Source organism: Drosophila arizonae, chromosome 2 (genome assembly GCF_054131065.1).
Source record: "Drosophila arizonae isolate 15081-1271.41 chromosome 2, UAZ_ARI_1.0, whole genome shotgun sequence".
In the NCBI taxonomy this organism is placed as follows: Eukaryota; Metazoa; Arthropoda; class Insecta; order Diptera; family Drosophilidae; genus Drosophila; species Drosophila arizonae.
This window is the reverse complement of record NC_142922.1, coordinates 28,380,756-28,402,042: the sequence shown is the minus strand read 5'-3', so window position 1 is coordinate 28,402,042 and position 21,287 is coordinate 28,380,756. Positions and strand designations below refer to the sequence as shown.

At 37.1% G+C, this 21,287-nt stretch overlaps 1 protein-coding gene and 2 long non-coding RNA genes across 7 annotated transcripts in view; 2 read left to right on the top strand and 1 right to left on the bottom strand.

The window, feature by feature from the left end:
* Nucleotides 1-16,753, bottom strand: part of rn (rotund) — a 55,027-nt gene extending 38,274 nt beyond the window's left edge. Inside the window, exons 1-4 of one of the 4 annotated variants that reach the window (XM_089463009.1) lie at nt 11,502-11,572; nt 8,583-8,916; nt 6,930-8,022; nt 5,302-5,883 (exon numbers count right to left, since the gene is read on the bottom strand). In XM_089463009.1, the coding sequence (XP_089319135.1) occupies nt 5,302-5,883; nt 6,930-7,343 (996 nt within the window). In that variant the 5' untranslated portion in view covers nt 7,344-8,022; nt 8,583-8,916; nt 11,502-11,572. Of the gene's footprint in view, nt 1-5,301; nt 5,884-6,929; nt 8,023-8,582; nt 10,451-11,501; nt 11,573-14,515; nt 15,372-16,166 lie in introns of those variants that run through there. The other 3 variants (XM_089463007.1, XM_018019071.2, XM_089463008.1) reach the window with 3 other exon arrangements.
* LOC149270698 (uncharacterized) lies at nt 1,225-3,942 on the top strand. Of its 2 annotated transcripts, XR_016268702.1 has the most exons (5): nt 1,225-1,402; nt 1,529-1,932; nt 2,192-2,790; nt 2,872-3,047; nt 3,131-3,942. It is a non-coding gene; the product is annotated as an uncharacterized LOC149270698 (long non-coding RNA). The 2 variants fall into 2 exon arrangements; XR_016268701.1 differs by having other exon boundaries at nt 2,192-3,047.
* The window catches only part of LOC149270695 (uncharacterized), a 36,190-nt gene continuing 26,456 nt past the window's right edge, over nt 11,554-21,287 (top strand). Inside the window, exon 1 of the long non-coding RNA XR_016268703.1 lies at nt 11,554-13,166. This is a non-coding gene — a long non-coding RNA (uncharacterized LOC149270695). The remainder of the gene's footprint in view (nt 13,167-21,287) is intronic.

Genomic DNA, 21,287 nt, shown 5'->3' with positions numbered 1-21,287 from the left:
CAACGCCGCCGTCGACTGCGCTTTGACCACCGGGTGGTGCAGTTTCTATGTCCAGCGTGCTGTCTAGCGAGCAAAGAGGCAACAAAAAATTTGGCGGAAAACGTGAATTTTTTCGCAATTGCCGCCCCCAACGAACGGTCCACCCCCACCTCCGCCCCCGCCCTGCCCAGCTCATGACCAAAAGCCCAGGCGCGTTGTGCACATTGTAACAACATTTTGGCCATTCCAGACTTCCACTTTACATTTTGGGAACATTTTCTTTTTGTTAATTTTTTTTATGTTGTTGTTGGTTTTGTTTTTTTTTTTTTTTTTTTTTTTTTTTTTTTTTGTATTTAACTTATTTGGGCTTCATCTCTTTATGCATGCTGCGGCGCTGTCTGCTTCTATTGATTTTTTTTCTTGCATTTAGAGGCTAGCAAAGCGATATACTCGCATATATGTGTGTGAGAGAGTGTGTGTGTGTGTGTGTTCAAATGTTTGACCAGTCGGACAAGCCCCGCCTGAGGTTCGAATTTCGTGGCTATTGTTGTTCTTGCTGCTGCTCAAATTTGCTCAACTTTATAGCAATTACTTTAAAAATTGAAGTTGGTAGCGGTTTTCGCGGTTTTTCAGACAGCCAGCCCCCCTCACCCGCAGCGCACCCCGCGCAGCGGAATATCGTTTCGACTGGCCCCATTAGTCAGTTTTCGCCACACGCCCCAGCCCTGCTGCGCTTTAGCCTTTCAATTTTCACTTTTTCCCCTCGCATTTCATTTCCCGTTTCTCATTTTCTTTTTATTTTGTTGCTTTTCGCTTTTCACTTCAGCGTCACGTTGACTTTTTTCTAATTGAAGTATATAAGTATTAATTGCAATGCTTTGTTGTGAGGCGTGCTGTGGTTTAGGGTTTCCTTCCCCTCGCCCGACCAGCCAGCCCGTCGGCTGACTGACTTTTTAATTGGAATCTTAAAGTACGGCTCGCAGCGAATTTGACTAATGACTCACATTGTTCCCAGTGAATCCGACAAGCAAATCTGATTTATTTGCGTTTCTTGTCTAATGCAGAAGATTGTCTTCTTTGTCATATTCTTATTTACAATTTTTGTTAAATTTTTTAATAATAATAATCACTGCAAATGAAGCTAATAGCTCATATTGTTTCGCACTGAATTCTAAAAGGAATTCTAATTTATACACATTCTACATTTATTTACCCATCAAATATTTTTATTTTCTTTGTCATTTTCTAATTTACAAATATTGTAATATTTATATATTTTTATAATAATATTAATCCCGGCATATTTTTTCACACTGAATTCTCTTCCATTCTATTTTCTACAAGGCAAAAGGGTATATTGTTCCGTGCTTGTTTTCTTTATCATTTTCTAATTTCAAAATTTTTAATATTTTATTAATGAGGGGTAAAGAAAAGTCAACACTCATATTTTAAGCAATTTACGCAATATCTCTTTTCATTTATGTAGCATATTTACACTCATTAACAAAAGTGAAATGAGTATATTGGTTTTGTGCATGTTCTTTTTCAGATTGTAATTGGCTATATATACGACAAAACATTTGATGTCCAGAATTTGAATTTAAAGAATATCCAATTAACCATATGAAAATATCAGAACCTAGATATTGTTTATTTTGTAGTCTCACTTAAGGGATATCTTACAACAAGTTACCTAACGAAGTCCCAATATATTCATGTCCTAAATGAATCCTAATTAATCAACGCCCTTCTAGCTGCCAGCCTACGTTATTTTGAAGCTTAAAGGGAAGAGCTTTCAGTTTAAAGAGAAGAGCGTCACACCAACAACACAAGATTCATTAATTTGAAATGAAAAATTAAGCCCTCCGTAATTCTTTCATATATTTCAATAGAGTGACTGCTCATCGTCAAGATATGCGCTTATTATGCTCAAAGTTCTCTTTAAAAAGAGATGTAAGTATGTATATTTTATAAAATCAAAGCTAAGATAATCAAAATTGGTCTAGAAAAATCATCAAGAATATTGTTTTGGCATGCAGACTCAGAGTTTTGACTATTTGTTTTGACTATATAAAATATAATAGTCTCAGCAAATATTATACTTTTTTTTCCTCTTATTGTCCAAGACTCTCTAGCGCAGTTTGCTCTAAACTCTATACTAATCACAAATATCATACTACTGCCCCTCTTAATAATTGAGTGCATTCCCCAGATCTCTTTAGCTCTTCCCCCGGGGAATTTACGCTCAGCTAAAACCTTTTATTTGATAGAGGCAATTTGCCAGTTGCCTTTCTATTCGAAGTTAAGCGTTAATTAGTCAGGAATTGCTCACGCACCTGCCCGAAAGGAATTTCAAGTTGGGCCATTTCTCAATCCAAGTCGAAGTGAAGAAAATTAAGTGCAATTGCGCTCAGAATTAATTAGAGAACTTTGCATAGCTCGCTCGCGAGAGAGTCGCTCCTGTTTCACAACTAATTTCACTAATGCCAGTGACAACAAGGCGAACTCGCTGGTTGTTGACTGCGCGCTGATTGTGGAACTTTAAAAAATTAATTAACTGCGGATATCCTTTAAAAATCAGTCGGCAGGCGTCGAAATTGCTTTTGAAAGGGCAAAGCACTCGTTAGCGACCGCGGAGTGGAGGTGGAGGAGGAGGAGGAGGGGAACAACCTTTTGCAGACACTTTTTCTCACCCGCCGTTGTCCTTGGAGACAATCAATCTCCATTCAAAACAATCACGAAAAAGTGAAAAGCGAGCCATTGCAAAGGAGAGCGATTTCGAGTAAAAAATGAAATGAAAAGAAAATCAAAGTAAGCAAAAAATCAAATCTAGACAGCAACAAAAAACGACAAAGTTCAACGCGCAAAGAAAAACTTGTTTACATCTTATAGGGCGAAAAAACGTAAAAATGAATAAAATAAAAACACGCGAAAAATGCAACAACAAAACGAGAGCATTGAAAAAAACTCCAAGAATTTTTTGCTGCGTGGCACGCGAGAGCAAAACGCAGTCAAGAGCAAGGATATCCATGAAAGAAAATAAGAGCGAAAAAATGCAAAATAAAAATGTGCGTTGCGGGGAAAAAAGGGATAACAAAAAATTGCAGGATGCTGCTCAAAGGACACACTCTTTTTTTATTTTTTATTTCAGCGTCGCGTCCGCTTGTGCCGGGCAGAGGAGAAGGCAGCTGGACTTAGACTGGAATTGTCATGGGGAGGGAACCCCAGCGAGGGGAGGAGTGGGTGAGGACTCGCGTCTCGTTTCCGTTCATGTGGCAACAGACAGAGACGGTTTGGGTTTGGTCAGTTGCCGACTGAAGTTCGAGTCGAGTGAAAGTGCAGCAGTGTTGGACAGCAGCTGCCCAAGCAGCTTTGAAACAGGAGTTGGAGTCCTTTGAGCAGAGCCGCAGCAGCACAGGAATGAGTTGTCATAAAGCTAGTTCGCTGCTTGGTCAAGGTCCTTGCACTTGCGGCAGACCTGTGACCGAGCCTACGAGCCGCAAATGATGCGTTTAACAACTATGCAAAGAGTGATTAGGATGACTCAAGCAAAGGTATTGCTCGATGGATGTTTAATAGAGACTGTGTATTTCTGATTGTATATAACAATTGTAGCTGAAAAAGGAGAATCTGTTACAGTCAACTCTGGTTATAGCGACTCCGCTTATAGCATGCGTACACACTTCGATGAGCAAAATTATATGGTTATAACCTCTTCCGGGTATAACGACGATCCCTTATAACCGTATCCTACTATATTTAGATCCTTGCAACTAACATTTGAAACTGAATTTGTCTAGGGAAGAGTGTATTTATACGTCGTTTCTAGATATTTAATAATAACTACTAGCTAACGATATTAAATACATATATGTATATATATATACTATGATAATTGAAGCTTTCTACAGATAACTCCTAACTATTGAAATGGGATAACTAATACGGCTACTAAAGCAAGTCTTCCAGCTTCCCAAACTCTCCAAAAATACATTTCCAATAATGAATAATACAATTATATTGCTGTCGTGGAATATTTTACACGCTTTTCACTTAATTTTTCTGCAATAACCAATTTGACAGTTCAGCTAGAGAAAGAGAGCTAGAGTCTAGAGACTTACACCCACACGTATTACCCTAGTCACCTAACCAATTAGCTACTTTCTTTATTGCAGTCCTTCCCCTTCATATCCAGTCGCTCTCTCTCTCTCTTTCTCTCTCTCTCTCTCCCTCTCTCTCTCACTCTCATTCGCGCTCTCTCTTTGCGAAGCGCTCATTTAATTCACTTAGAGCGTCAACTTTTAGTCGCTTATTAATTATGAAGCTCTGCTTTACTTTCCGCCAGTTACTCTACTTCTCCCCTCGTCACGCCCACTCTGAACAGCGATGTAGTCCAACGCCTTCTCGGTGACTCTAGCAGCTGCCAACTGCAGAAAACTTTGCGCAAAGTTCGCCAAAAATTGGGGGAAGGTAAAAAAAAAAGAAAACCCGAAAAAAGTTTCCATTTTTTCCATTTGTTCTCTATTGATACTCGTTCAAGACGCATAAGGGGTATATTAGTTTTTCGCTAGAGATATTTAAAGCTGCTATCAGATCTGATCTTGCATTGACTAAATGTGATGAAATTGAGTTAATTTAGTCCTTTGCCGACTTGGCGTAAATAGTAGTAAATTTTGGTTATTTAGTCGTAAGAGTCAGCCTAAGATCTTCTAGGTTACACAAGCAGCTGCACTGGGATTTCTATTTTTGACTCGTTTCCAAGCTTTGACATTTTCGTGGCATTCTTCCGCTCTTCAGCTTACACAGGCAGATGCCCCACGGTCTGAATCCTTACTATAGCCTCCTGCTGTATTCTCCCACTGTAGTTTCCTGCTCTCTAATCTATAATAGCTCCTACTGAATTGCTGCTACTGTATAGGTACTGCTACCAAGCTAATCGATGCTTCCGGATCTTTTCGAATTTGCTATAAAGACTCCCTTGGAGATTGAGAAATTTTCCAACTGTAGAACTTTTTTACATGTGAAGATGTGCAGATTCGATCAAATTAGACTTTTTTTATACCTATATATATTATAACTATTATACCTTCATTTTCGATCAAAATACTTTTATATATATTTATATTATTTTATATATATTTACTTTTATAAACTATACATATTCAATCCTGCATAGATTCTATATTTATTTTTGGACAGTGAGCGAGTATCAAGCAGTCGGTATGTTCATAAACAACTTTTGTTTCTTTCCCTGCTTCTGCTGTCAGATAGTGCTCAACTGCCACGCCCCCTAATGGAGTGCTGCGAATGTAGGATACTCACATCGACGTTGCCATTCCACATGTAGTGCATGCCGACCGCAGTGCTGGGATCGTGATGCGTCTGTCCGGTCATGTGCTCGGCCATCACGGCGCTCATCCAATGGACCAGGCCCTGGGTGGGATTCTGGCCCTGGACGCCGCCGATCGGCATGTTGACAGCGGCGGCGGCGGCTGCAGCGGCTGCCACAGCGGCAGCAGTTGCGTTGCTGTTGTTGTTGTGGTTGTTGTTGCTGCTGTTGTTGTTGTCGTTTGTTTTGCAGGTGGCGGCAGCCGTTGATGGCTGCGCGCTGCCTGTTTCCGGTGGCGACTTTACGGAATTGGCGTAGTTTGCACGGCTCTGCGTGTGCGTCTGTGTTGCGGGTGGATTCAAATTAATTGCGGAACCGGCCTGGCTGGCGTCCACGGGCGGCGTTGGCGGCGTCGCTGGCGAGAGTCCTTGTCCAGGTCCTGCAGCGTTTGCTGCGTGTGAATTGTGCTGATTGTTGTTGTGGCTGTTGACGACTTCGTTGCCCGTTGGCCAGGCGTAGCCGTTGCCGTTGTTGTTGTTGTTGTTGTTGCTGTTGTTGTTGTTATTTTGGGGTTTCTGCAAGGGAGAACAAATTTTGTTGTTTTGTTTTGCTTGAAAAGGGTTTTTCATATTTTTTTTTTGGCTTGCTGCTGTCCAAGCATTGAGCATGAAATATTAAATGATTTTTTGATGATTGTACATATTGTTGTTGTTGCTATTGCCAGAGACGGGGAGACAGAGAAGCAGCCAGTTTTTATTTTGTTGTATTTTTTGGGCGACCCATAATTAGCATTAGCAAACAAACCAAATTTGATATTTTTCTTAGGATTCTTTTGTGTGCTGAGGTAAAGGCTAAAAACAATTTGGCGACGGCTGAAATACTTTAATTGGATTTTAAAGCTAATTATGACAGTTCAAAATGACAAATAACAAGAGTTAAGGATCCAGCGGAGGGGCAATTTTTTGTCTTTTAATAAGCTTAATAACAGAGTCTGAGTTGAGTATATGCATGGCGGTGTTTCATATAAAAACATATTCAGAAAACCTTCCCAAAATCATAATTAATTTTATGATGTGTTTAAAAAGTCTCAATATACATTATCATCTATTCAAAGCTTCATAAAATAATTGATTAGAGTGCTTGAAAAATCTAAGAAAAAATAATGTTATAAAAAAAGTAAAAAAATAATAATCTACTCTTAATAAGAAAATGAAACAAATTGCATAATGATTAATTATATTTATATATTTATTTCAGTAAACGAGAATTATTATTATTATTTTTTAAAATTTTTTTCCCATTATTTCTTGTTTCAATTTTTTGTTTCTCTTTTTTAACAATAAAAAATCAAATCTTCCAGCATTAAAATGTTAATTTAAGTACAAGTAACTGTAAAAAAGTTGCATAGTAAGAACGATAGATAAAACATATTTGTAATTTAAATGAATTTCACAATTTATATATTTTTATATATTTTATAAATTGTATATATTTTATATATTTTATATATTTTATATATTTTATATATTTTATATATTTTAATATATTGTAATCTATTTTAATATATATTTTTATTTATTTAATTTATTCCCTCTTTAAGGAACCAATGTCGTATACTAACATGTTCGCCCAGCTCTGCATCGTGAATTTTGCTTTGGATCTGCTGCTTTTCCTTGGCTTCAGTTGCTTCCTGCGGCTTCAGCTGGCTGCGCTTCGCCGACTCGACGGCGGCCACGCACACGGCGGAGAACAGCAGATTGCTTGAGAGGTGAGCGGGTGGTGGAGTGGCGGCAGCCGCTGGCTTGTTGGGCGGTGTGGGCGTGGGCGAGGGCGTCTGTGGGTACCAGCGATTCGGCTCACATTGCTGCTGCTGCTGCTGCTGTTGCTGTTGCTGAAGCACGGCGCTGGCAAAGAGACTCGTGTAGAACTCGGCGGGCATGAGGAAGGGCGCTGGCGTGGCCGTGCCAGCGCTGAGGGCGTCCATGTAGCTGCCCAAGTCCTGGGTGCGACGGCGTCGCAGCTGATCCTTGAGCATGCTGGCGCTCGAGTGTAGGCAACGGTATTTTGCACACTTTCACTCTCGCGTGGGCTCTGGGCCCAACAAATTGTCTAACTCGTGCGGTTCGATTTACACATGCAAACAAAACTGCGAGCGGGCCGCAGGCAAGCAACAAAAACAACAAGTGGCACGAAAAATAAAAAATCAACAAAAACGAAAAACAAACAAAAATAAACACCGAAAACTTTTGTGAAGGCGTCGAGTGGTTTGGTTTTTTCTTTTGCTAAACTTTTATTTGATGGCCGGGAAAAAGTTTTGAAATGTTTTTTGCTATGTTGTATTTGTAGCTGGTGCGCGTTCGCCCCTCAAACTCTATTTTGTATTTTTAGATGCAGTTTTTGTTTTTAAGTCCAAATAAAAATATGAACAGAAGCAGCAACAGAAACAGAAATAAAAATCTCGAATGACCTTGAAAATGTTGGCAGCGCGCAAAAATATTTCTATTTTCATTTAGCAAGTTTTTCTATTTCATTTTTCTCTTTTACGATTTTTATTTTTTCTGTTCCATCTTTGTTTAGTTTGCAGCTTGTTGCAGACTTTGGGTTTGATTTATTCGTCGTCGCTTTGGTTGATTTGTTGTTGTTGGTTTTGCATTCAGTGTCACGCTGCTCGTTTAGCTCTTTGTGATTTTATTGAGATCTCTATCAGATTGTCGCTGTTTGAGTTGAATGTATTTTAGATTAGTTGGCTGCTCGTTTATTTGAAGAGCTAAAACAGATTGTTAAAGGCAAAGAGCTCTACAATTGCATTGACTAAACACAGACTTAAAAACTGAATTTAAAAAATTAATTAAATCTCAATTGAATATCAATAGAAATAAGAAATTTTGAATGTTTACACAATTTAACATTAATTAGTGATATAAAAAAATTACACATAATTGGTTTGCATTTAAATTAAATTTGAGTTATAAATTATACATTCTATAAAATATATTAATAATATATATATATAAATTTTATAAAAGATTAATAAATATAAGCAAAAAGTTAATTAAAACCTTTATATTAAGAAAATAGATTTTAAAAATAAATTAAAATAAATTTTATAAATTTATTAAAATAATCTATAAATAAAAATTAGGTTTTCTTTTACATAATTTAAAATAAAAATAAAAAATAAACAAAAAATAAAAAATTATTAATATTTATGTTTAAAGCTCTTTGCCTTGATAATATTTTTTATGATTTTTTAATTTTTATTTTAAATACAAACTCGATTTGTTTTCTTTCTTTGTTGTAAATCCGCAATGAATATATGATATTTCTTTTATACTTTAATTATATTTAGAATATTTTATTAAATTATAAACATTTTTCTTATTTTTATTTAATATTTGAACTAATTTTAATTTTATATATTTTTCTTTATATATTTATTTATTTTGTTTTGTTTTGTTTGTTTTTTTTTTTTTTTTCAAGCACTTTGTGCCTCTTAGGAACTTCACGTTGCGATTTTTCACATTTATTTTTTTTTTTTATTAATTTTTTTTTTTTATTTTTAAACTTTTGCACTTTCTTTAGGAACTTTTGTTGCTGCTTCAGTTGAGCTTGTAAAGCAAGAAAAAAACACGCGTTTAACACGCGTTTTTCTTTATTTTTTGCCGCATCACGTATACGCCACCGCTCGGGCCACTTGCATGGGAACGTAACAGACACATAATACACACAAAGATGTTATTTGAGATATATTCTCTCTGATATATATCTCATGCTAGATCTTAGATAAATCAATTGCGCGGGCTCTGTTTCACACTGCAAGTTGGGGCTTTAGTTGTATGCGTATTACACATACGCCGCGTTGCAGCTGCTGCTAAACGTAGTCAATGTTATCTCTCTTTCTCTGTGTGCGTGTGCGTATGTGTGTATGTGTGTATTTGTGTGGAGTCCTTGTCTCAGTCCCGTCCGTCTCTGTCGTGCAGTCAGCGAGCGTGGGATAGCTTGCAACAACTGAACAACAGAAACTCAAACTGCAGCAGCTGAAGCTGAAGCCGCAAAAAGAAATTGCGAGCGCGCGCGAAGCAGTCAAATATGTATACAAAGAAATACACACACATACACAGACACACATATGTGTTTGTGTGTAAAAACTGTTTTGTATGTTGTGAATGTATTTTTTTTTTCTTTTTGCTGCTGCTGCTGCTGCTGCTTCGCCTTGGTTTGCTCTGCTGCCTTCGTCTGCCAGAGATGTTGATATTGTTGTTATTTTATTTTTTCGCTCTCTGTGCTTCATTTTTATATTTTTTCTTTCTTATTTTATAATTTTTGCTCCTTGCTCCTTTTTTATGCACGCTGCCGTTATAAAGACATACATTTGCAGCGCACTGCAGCATTTTCTTGTAAGAAACCGTATAAGAAAAAAAAATATATATAGCTGAATGTGCGCGATGTCCTGCGGGCAGGCGAAGGAGCAGCAAACCGGGCGGAGTGGGCGGCCCTGAGACTGGAAGCGAGTCGGTCTAGTCCAGTAAGCTGTGCATTTGGAGCAAGGTTTGGGTTACAGCACGGCAGATTGATTTTCTTTTATACGGTTTGCTCATGTTTGTGATTTTTATTATGTTTTCTTTGCTGGTGCTGCTGCTGCTATAGCACTTTATGGCTGTGTGTGTGTGTTAAAAAGTTTGTAAGTACTATTTCAGCTGAAGACGAGCTGGTGTTAAGCGTTCCGGATACTCTATGCGAGGAAACACTGAACAAATTCAAGTCCCAAGAGGGCAAAAGTTAAACTTTGCTTGAAGTCATCAGGAAAAAACAGAGAAAAACTTTAAGCGAAAGGATTAACACTTTTGTAGTCCTTGACAGGCATAATCATTATATATTGATTGGTCTAGGCACCTCTGCTACATGCCTATATTAAGTAGTTGATGAACCCACTGGCCGTGCATTCCACGTCTAAATCGCATTAATCCCACATAATTTATCCCACAATTGTGTGCAAATTGTCTACGCGGCGCTAATTAATGCATCAGCCATATTTATCTTGGCCAAAATATGCACACAAATTAAAGCAATAGCAAAATCAAAATAAATACAAAACATAAAATTGAACTAAACAGAATTAAATAACAAATTAAAATTTAAGTAGAAATTGATATTAAAATACAAAAATAAACACTTTTTTTTAATACATATATGTATATAAATAAAAAAAATTCGATATAATAAATTTAATAGAATAATGATATGTATATATACAAAAATAACAAAAATAAATAAAACAATAAAAAAGCAAATTAAAAAAAAAAAAAAAAGAACAAACAGCAACATATACACTAAAATAAAAATAACAATATTAAGTACAAGTAAATAATAATAAACAATAATACAATTTTCTATCAAGAACGCATGCTATTCAACATTTTGTTTTATAAAAGTAGTATGTATATAATATGTACATAAAATAAAAAAGTAAAACTTTTTTAAATAAAGTTATTGCATTGTCTTTAATTAGCTTATATAGCTCATAAAAGCTTTGCTTAAAAAATTATGTACAAGCCTTGGCCTGTAAAGCTGTACAACCTTATTATAACACTGTTACACAACACTACTAATTGATAAAAAAAAGACTTCTATTTATTATTAATTTATTATTATTTGAATAGTAGGTTAAGCATATATTTAGTTATTGTGCAAGGCTCATAAAAACCTTCCCGCCTGTTTTGTGCAACACTGATTCAAATCTAAGACAGTCAATTCTTGTAGAATTATGCAGCACTGATACTTTCTTCTCAACCCTAAGATCTTAGTGTGTAGCACTGCTACACAATACTCTGCCGATAAGAACGACATCAACTGGATGTGATGAATGTAATACACCAAAGCTTTTGTCTTTACAAACTTTCCAGCACTTGAACTTTCCAACACTTAAGCAAAACGAGTGTTGATCGTCTCAGCAAGCAGCAAATGCTTTACACAAGCCATAGATACAGTGCAGCTGATGTTGCAGCAAAGGTATGTCAGGTAAGTATATCCCAGCCAGGTGGAGCTTAGCTGGTGCTTCCCACGAAACGCGAAGCTGCGGCTGTGCTGCACTTGTGGCTGTTGATGATGCTTCTAATTGTGTTAGTCGTGTGTTTATGTTGTTTGATTTGCTGGCGTGTTTCGTCTTGTTTGTGCGGGTGTCACGTGGCGCCACCTGGCGTTGGTGTGGTGAATGAAACACGCGACGCGTACGCGCACGTCGCGCCGTCGACCAATAGATTTGGCCAAACGCAAGCGAACTGAAGACAACGACAGTTGCAGCGCGCCAAAGGCCACGGACACATGCAACAATCGTGAGCGTCGCAGTCGGCGTCGACTGCGCCGGAAGCAGCAGCAGGACGACTTATGGCAGCAGCCGTAGTCGTTGCCATGTTTGTTGTAAGTAGCAGCAGCAAAAATGGCGCGCGCGAAGAGGAAACTCAAGAAGTAGCAGCAGCAGCCGCAGCAGCAACGGCAACGGCAGCGGCAGCAACTAGGTCCTGGCCCAGGACACACACCCAGCAGGAGCATAAAAAAAATTCAAGTGAAATTGTATTCTCTTTTTTTTTTTGCCTTCACATGAAGCAGCGACTGAAAGAAAATACATTGCGAAAGGAGCAAAAAACGAAATAATAACAAAAAGTTGTAAAAGAAAAGCGAAAACCGTGTGATATGCTCACACACACACACAAATATATATGTAAGCTCACACTGGCAGCGCAGCGACGACACATCGAAGAAAGGATAAAAACATTCAACATTCTAGCGAGCAGCGACGCCGGCGTCGGCAGCGCTGTCAACGCTTGGCCGTTAACATTTCATGAGCATCAATTCCTTTGCCTTCATTTTGTTTATTATATACATACAATATGTACACATATATATACAGAGATATATCCTTGTAGAGTCCTAGCTCCTGCATTATTTTGTTATTATCTTTTATGTATTTTTTATTTTTATTTTTTCCTAATCTCATCACATAGTTCTCTGCGTCAGTTATTATCCTCAATAATTGCTCAATAAAGCTACATTGTTTTCTGTTATCCTTGCACACTTTCCTCTCCCATCTTCCATCTCCCCTTTCCCTTTCCCATCTCCTTCTCATTTCAATTTTTTTAAGCGCTTTAAAAACAATTTAACAAACGGAACAAGAAAACTCTTTTGCTACAACTGCAACGCGCCGGCAGCGCTGCCAGCGTCAGCGTCGTCGACGGCGGCGTCAATGCAATGCGCTCTGAGGAAAGAAGGAATAAAATAAAAATAAGAGAAAACAAGTGTCCTGGTACAGGAGCTGAAGCATATGTTTTTATATGCGTTGCTTTTTTATGTGCTAGGATTTTGCTGGCAGCGCGAATATTTGCCACACGCACACACACACACATAGACATGCATGGCCTTGCTTGTGAACTCGCTGTTAACGGCGAAGGATGTACGGCTGCAGCTAAAGCTGAGCGTGGCCTTTGAGCAGCGCAGCACCGTTGCAGGATAATTGAAATAAAGGGACAAGCGCTATGCGTGAGCAAAACAGTAAATGCTGCAAATAACAGTTATCTCTCTATGAGTTTGATCAATAATATGCTAAGATAGCATATAGATCCTAATATCGAGAAAGAGAAAGAGGGAGAGCGTAAACAAGATTATCAAGGAATATAATTAAAACTAGGGAGAGGAGTATTTGAGTAGGCAATGAAAGATTTGTAATGGGAATAGAAGTAGTAGGAAGGGTAGTTCAAAGAAGTAATAAGTGTGAAGATGAAGTAAACAATATAGAAATGAAAATTAAAATTGCTGAATATTATTATGAAACTTGTCAAAGTCTGCAGGTGCCAATGCTTAGTATGTAAGTTATTTTAAATGTTATATTAATTATAATCTCTAATAAATAACTAAATATTAATACTGACATAACATATTCGTTGATTTAGGGACAAAAGTAGGTTTGGAATTATTAATCGATGTTAGAGATGCCGTGAATTCCTTCAGATCTGTTTTCTTTATTTAATTTTATTTTAATTTCATATTTAATTTAATTTTTATTGCTTTGAGATTGATTTTTCCTTCAACAATCAAATAAAATATCAATTAAATGCCAGAGATTCATTTTATTTACTCTCTGATTGCCATATTTTATTATTTATTATTATACATCAATAAACAGAAAAACAAAATTAATTTAACATCCTACAAAATTTGTAATAAATTACTAGATATAATTAATTTCCTGTGTTTTGCTAATTATTTGCTATGTTTATTTAAATACATATATACAAATTTTCATATGAAATATGTTTAGTGAAATATCCTTCAATAATAAAAAAAATGAGTCCATCCAAAAGTATTTTATCAGATTTCATGTTTATGTTACTTTTCCTGAAAATTAATTTTCAGTGTATACATTATTATGTTAAAGTAGAAAAACACTAGTTGGTACATAAAAATAACACTTTTATATAACATAATTTTGTTAAAAAATAAAAAATGAAATTAATAAAATAAACCACAAATATTTTTCCCTTTCCCCGTCACATTAAAACTCATTTCCTCTCCTAATAAACTCCCCGCTAATCTTGACCTGCCCCTCTCTGACTTGCATCAGTCAAGGTTAAAGGCTCAACGACGCTCCACAGGTTGTTTGCCGCTGGATATTTGCCATAAAGGATATTTGCGAGCTGCCACATGTTGCTGTGGCTAGCACCGTTATCTTTAGCAAACAACTCGAGCGCTAGTTATTTCAATTGCGGAGCTTTTTGCTGAAAGCTTTCGGGCGCAACACTTTCGCTGCCTAATTATGGCATATCCTGTGCGCGAACCAGCGCGGCACAAAAAATGTCCTGCGCCCATAAAAAGCCAGCGCAAGCTTTGAGCCAATGCGCTCAAGAGAGCAAAAAAGGCGCTCAAAGCATTTGCGACGCTCTTCAAGCAAAGCTAAGAGCGAGCAGTTGCTGTCTCGCACGCTCGCCCGATTGCTCGCTTGTTCGCTCTCGCTCGAAGAGTGCGCGGGTGTGTGTGTGTGTTTGACTGTGTGCGTGTTTTTGGGGGCGTGTTTGTTGTCATGTTTTTTACTCGCTGTCGGCTTTTTGCCGCTGCCCTTTGGCGACTCTCCCATTTTTTGTGGCTTTAAGTGTTATTGGATGATTTGATGGAAATTGATTTGGGGCACGCCCCTTGCGGCGGCATGTGGCAACTCACCCGAAACTGATGCTCCACGGGACAGTCGAGGCTCAGGGCATAGTCCTCGACCAGCGTTGAGTGCCCCGATGTCTGCTCCCCGAACACCTGCTCGATCTTGATCGCCGGACTGGGCGCAGCTCTGGCGGCAGTTGCAGCTGTTGCAACGGGATGCGCTGCAGCTGCAGCAGCGGCGGCAGCGGCGGCCGCAGCGAATGTGCCCTCGACAATTATTGGCGCCGGCTCGGCTGCTGCACTCTGGCCAAGTCCAACTCCAACACCAAGTCCAAGTCCAAGACCAAGTCCGAGTCCATGGTTGCTGCTGCTGCTGCTGCTGCTGTGGCAGGGCGTTGAGGGCGTTGGTGGGCAGGGCGTGGCCGCATGACCCTCGTGATAGGGCGTCACTACGAACGATGGATACGATCGGAACTGATGGTAGTCGGTGTGTGGATGATGCGCCAGCTGTGGTCCTTTGTACCAGGTACCATGCATAATCATTTAGCCGATCGACTGCGGCGTTGTTCAACACTATCTTTCGCACTTGCAGCACTATTTTTCGATTCAGAAATTACTATTTCTGTGCGATTTCTTATTTAATTTTCACTTTTCACCAATTAAACACTTTTTGCTTCAGGCAATGCATTTGATAACTTTTTTCTTGGTTTCTTATCGTGTGGATTTTATTGAAATTTAGTTTTCCTTTAGTTGGATTTATTGAACTTTAATCTATATAAGATTTTAGTTGTTTAACTCGATGAAAAATATGCTTAGTTTCAGATGTCAAATTAGCACATGGAACATATATATATTATCTTCTCACAGATTCGGTTTACAGCTTTCTTATGGAGCCTGAAAATTATGTCAATCATCATGGGATCTATTGTTAAATATATAAGAAATTCGGCTTTATAGGTGAATGTCTTCTAAGAGCTTAGTTATAGCAAGATAGTTCTATGATTCTACTTTGACTGAACTGGTTTTCTAAGGTCTTTTAAGATATATAAATATCTATATAACATCAACTATGGAAATACTTTAGTATTCGGTTTAAAGTGGATCTTGAAAATACTAAAAAATTCGGAAAATACTCGATTTAAGCTGAATGAAGAGGTGGATGAATTTAAACAATTTTCACAAAATATATGACAAATTTTATGTTTTCAAAGTTGATTCCGTTCTGAATTGAATTTTAGTAAAATCTAGATCAGCGTTGCACAAAGTATATAAAGTGTTTAAATATATAGTACTTCTATTTGTTAAAGTTATCATCAAATGGAAACGTTTTTATGTTATTATTATATATGCAGAATAAATTAAAAAACCGGAATATTTTAAGAATTTTTAGAAAATCAAAAGAATAATTAGGGAAATTTTTCTAATAGGAATTCTTTAACTATCGTTTGAAGACTCTAAAATACAGTCTAAGCTATACTGTATATTGTCTAAACTATCGACTGAGGAATCGAAATATTGTCTAAGATATTGTTTCAATGTTCGCAACGTAATCTAAACAACAGTTACTAAATTTGTATTCCTTGTTCCCTCTTCATGTTCTATTTCTAATCTCTAGAGTTTCGACTACTTTTATAACTCCAAGTCCTCTAACTCTCCCAAAGACACTCAACTGCGGCATTCATTGCGATTAAGTGAATCTTTATTATGTTGTATTTACTTGAGACTTTCACTTTTGAGCAAGATGCTGGACAATTAGCCACAGCGAGGAGTTGCACTTTTATTATTCTGAGTTTAATTAAAATGGCGTCACAGTATGCATTCACAATATTCATTCACAAAGAGCACTTTTATTGGTTTGGCTTTTTTCTTTATTTTTTGTTGTGCTTGTTGTAGCTGTTTAACAATATGTTGCACTTGTTTGTTGTTGTTGTTGTTGTTGCACTTTTTTAACGCGCTTGTTAATTGTGAATGCAGAGCAAAGGGCCAGCTGCAACTGCTGCTGCGGTATGACGAAAATGCGTTGCAGTTGGCGACTGCAACAGAATTCTTGACGTAACGCGCGCTCGCACACAAAAAACGCACTCGCTTGCCACTCGAGCCTGCCTGAAAATTGTCCACTGTCCACTGAGATGCTGCTGCGATTGCTACTGCTGCTGCTGCTGCTGCTGCTAGTGTCCACAGGGCTGGGCTGCTGGCCACTGGCTGCTACAGTGGCTACTCGATAGTCTGTGGCCCGCAAAAAACTATGCTGCCAGCTCGCAAGAATTCCGAACTCGAATGCTGGCTGAGCCAGCGAAAAAAACATTCAAATGCCTTCGCCGCCAAATCGCAGCCACTGCGACGACGACGACGACGTCGACAGCAGCAAGCACACACACACGCATGCACATGGATGGATACGTGCGCTCTTGCTGTGGCTGCTGCGCGCTCTCGCTCTGACGTAGCAGCTTTTTGTGTGTGGAAGCGGGACGGGGCGGGGGGCCACTGAGACGCATGCGCAGCTTTTTGCTTCTGTTTGGCGCGCGCAAGCAAAGCAAATACAACTCTCCCTCTCTCTCTCTCTCTCGCACTGTTTCTGTCTCTCCAGCTTGCGCTCTCTGGGAAGCGCTCTCCGTACGGTAAAAAAGTTGTTTGTGGTTTTTGCTTTGCTGCGCTCTTGAGCTGCTTTGATTTGATTTTTGCTCTTTGAGCGTGTGTTGCACATTAGACGTAGGCGTGTGCGTGGGCGTGGGCGTCATCCTGCTAGTAAAATGGAAAGTTACAGCTATACTCGCCGCTATAATTAACGGTTTAAGTAGGCGTGTCTTTAACTCATTGTCATTGTTGTTAATTTTGAAAATTTTTTAAATTGTCTGGTAGGAATTTATTTTCGACAATCTATAACAGAGATTCTTTTTGCTCCAAGCAAGCTAAACATGTCGGATGCACCTACTGCTGCTCCAACTGCATCGAGCCAAGAAACCCGAACTCAATATAGACGCAATAAGCCAGGCCTTCGAGTCCCCCTCAACGGCGAAGATGAGCTCACCCAGAGTAATGTATTATATGGAATACAGATCGGTCGCGCCATCGTCATCTTCGTCCTGGGATGCTGCATGGCCTGCGAGCTGACCGGCATCAGGCTGTGGCGTAGCCTAGAGATAACTATTTAACGAGTCGCCTCTGGGTGAAATAGTCGATTTGCTTCTTTCTGTCCCTCACCCTCTTATTTATTGCACTTAAGATTACTAAAAGAGAATACATTCTGTCAAGAACGAATTCCTGCAGAACAACTTATACATATTGTTTATTTATTGCTAAGGTATGCGATATATGACAAAATATATTACTGTATGTATATATATGTATTCATACAATGGTTAGTATTCTCCATATTAAAGAGCTATAGTAAAAATTGTAAGATATTAATATATTTATTACCTAGATCCTCAACTTGATATAGCTTCCAATTGAAATAAGAAATACCTTTTCTTTCTGATCACGTTAAAAATAAGAGCTAAGAGTATAATGATTTTGTTAAAACAAGTATACATCTGTCACATACAGTCTTGATCTGGACGAGGAGCTGAAACGAACTAGTCCTGTTCTAATAAAGCACTGGACATACAAATTAAACTCAGATAGTCGATAACTATTCCATATTCAATGTAATGGAATCAAAGCGCTACCGAGCATAGGTTATTAAATATATAAAATATTCGGTTTATTTTACTTATATAATTACAAAAAATTATTGAATTTAAAGTTCAATATAAATATAGCCAATGTACGATCACAAATCAATCAACAAAATATGAAAACTTTATTAAAATTCTGCTGCGAGTTTTTTGAACAAGTTGCAAAATATACAGAGCGAAGTGTACGAATTTTTCATATAATAATAAGAATATTAACCGAGAAAAATATTTTATATAATAAGGAAGATCACCTAGTCGGCTTATCTTGTATTACTCTTAATTGCTCTTGAGAAAACCTTAGTTACATGGAAATAAATCATATGTCTTTATTTACTACGCTTAAAGAAAAAATATTTTTATGATACCAAAGATTTATTATTTATCATTATATATCTTAACTTTTACTCCATTGTAAATCAAGAATGTCAAAAACCAAAATTTATTATTAGTAGATATATTTTGAAAAGTCAAACAAATTTTGGAATAAATAATTAACAACCCAAATGCTTAAGTCTGTATAAATAGATCGTAGAAGTAACTAAACTAAATGAATATAAATATATCTTTCCATCCGAGTCAGTAAAAACGTGGATCGAAGAAGTGTTGCACGCCACAGTGAAGTCTCTCCATTTCAGGGTTACTCGCTGGCAACAGTGGGCGTAGTACAGTAGTAAAAAATACACAGACAAAAAAGAAGAGGCAGAAAAGCATCCGCCGTGTTGGACGCACATTAGCCCATTGACCAACTTTTACGGATCGGGCAACAATAATGAGTTTTTATTACATGTAATATTCAAATTAAAATCTTTTTTTTTCTCTTTTTGTCTGCAAGAGCCGTTAGCAAAAACGAAAATCAAATACATAACCGTATAAATGCGCTTTTTTTCAGCTTCGCTCAATTTTTTTCTTTTCTCACACGCGGCCAATAATCGCACGTATTCATTTCAAGTGCACATAAAAACACTCAAACGAAAGCTCAAGAGCGAGCGGCGCAAAAAGCGCAGAGGACGATCTCTTAAGCGAAAAAAGGTGACTGAGCGAGACAACAGGCGGCAGCAGCAGCGCAGCCAATGCTGAGGAGCGAGCAGTGCAGCGCGCGCCAAAGGCGGCGGAATTTTTATTGGAGCACTTGACGAAGCAATTTTTTTTTTTTCGTTTTCGTTTTTGTATTGTCTCTCCGGCTGCTCGCCTTTGGATTGGCATTTTTTGTTTCCTTTTCGTGCAGCGTCTGGCAGCATTGGCAGTTTTTACATGCAGCTGCTCTCTTCGCTCTTTGGCTATGGCTGCTTTGCTCGTCATCGCTGTTGCTGCTGCTGTTGTTGTTGTTGCTGTTGTTGAAGAGGATTTTTGGGCTCGGCTGACAACTGCAACAATTCCGTAGGGGAAAATCGCCTGCATAAAATTAAAAAATTAAATGAAATGAAAATAAAGAGTCGAGCTGCATGGCATTATGCAATGGCAGGTTAGTTAATCAATGCAACAGCAACTGCAACGTTGCCACCTTTGGGGAATATTATGGTACATGGGGGCCGCTGCAAATGGAATGCGAAACGCTCGCAATGCTGTAATGTTTGCCATTTTTGCATTACTAGGAAATTGCTTTATTTAGCGCTACGATTCGCGACGGCAAACAATAATCATAATAAAACTGCAAAGTGCATTTTCACCTGAGCGCAGGCAGCGCTGCCCGGCGCTTATCGGCTAATTTGATTATTTCATTCAATCAACGGCAACAACAACAACGCGATTAGTATAACTGTGTTTTTGTTGTCAATTATTTCTCTGGCAAGCCTCGACATTAGTTCGTGTTGAATTTCCATTTGTTTGGCCTCTATTAATGGCAAGCTTGTCGCGTCTGTCATTCCAACTGTTTGCACTGTCATCAATGCAATTTAAACCTTTTTCCACATAGGGCAACATATTATTTGATTCTGTTTTGATATTCTCAAATGGGGTTTTAATGCCTCTCCAGCAAGCATTACACTGGTGTTGTGTCACCTCACTTTATTGAGACTCAAAACCAAATAAATATTAAAATTCTATTGGAGATTCGGATTTTTTCAAAGAGAGATAAGATTTCTGTACAAGTATTTTATTGTTATTAATAAATTATTATTATTATATTTCTTAAAAGCATATAAACATTTACATATTTGAATATACATAGATTTAAGCATATTACATATATTTTTATATTCTTAAATTTTTTTTTTTAATTCAAACTATAGAATTAGCTAAGCGCATTATTATTTTAGAATACAAAACATATACAATTACCTACTTTTTATTTGAATTAATAAATATTACAAAATTGTAAAAAAAATATATACATATATATTATAGCTAAACTTTACAAAAAATATTTTGAGATCATTTCACTTGAGAGAACACTTAGGATATATCTGTCTATATATAGTTTTCTTTTTTTTAATTCGAACTGTCTTTACTTTATTTATTTAATTAATTCTTTTTTTTTTTTTTTTTACTTATTTTTATTTTTTAAAATTCTATTTGTCTTTTATGCAACTCTTCTTGGACAAGATTATACAAAAAATTTTGTTTATTTTATTTTTATTACCATTTCTAAAAATTATGGGAAAAAATTACATATTGATCTCTCCAATTATTACCAGACAATAATATTACAAAAACATATAATTTATATATAACATTATTATGAATAATTGCTTAGATTATAGCTAACCAAAGTATATTGAAAAAAACAAAATATATAGTTAAATAAAATCAATTAAAAAACTAAAAAAAATATTAAAGTAATTATTTAAATATTCTTTTAAAAATGTTATATACTCATCACAGCCATCTTCTTTTAATTTAGATTTTAGCACAATTGAAAAAATTTAAGTTATAGAAAGCCAAAAAAATGGCAAAATTGTCTACACTTTATTATCTTAAATAAGTATAAGCTATGACCGAATTGTTAATCAGCTACCATTTGTAAGTTTTTATAATTTATGGAATTATACTTAAAGACAACAAAAATAAATTGATGTGTTGAACTATTCATATAGTTTGTAAACTCTCACATTTTGTACATACAAAAATTTTTAGCCACCATCGAGACGATTCGAATTGTATTTTAAAATGAACCGAAAAATTTAATTCGATTTGAAACAGTTTAATAACTAAAACACAAAAAC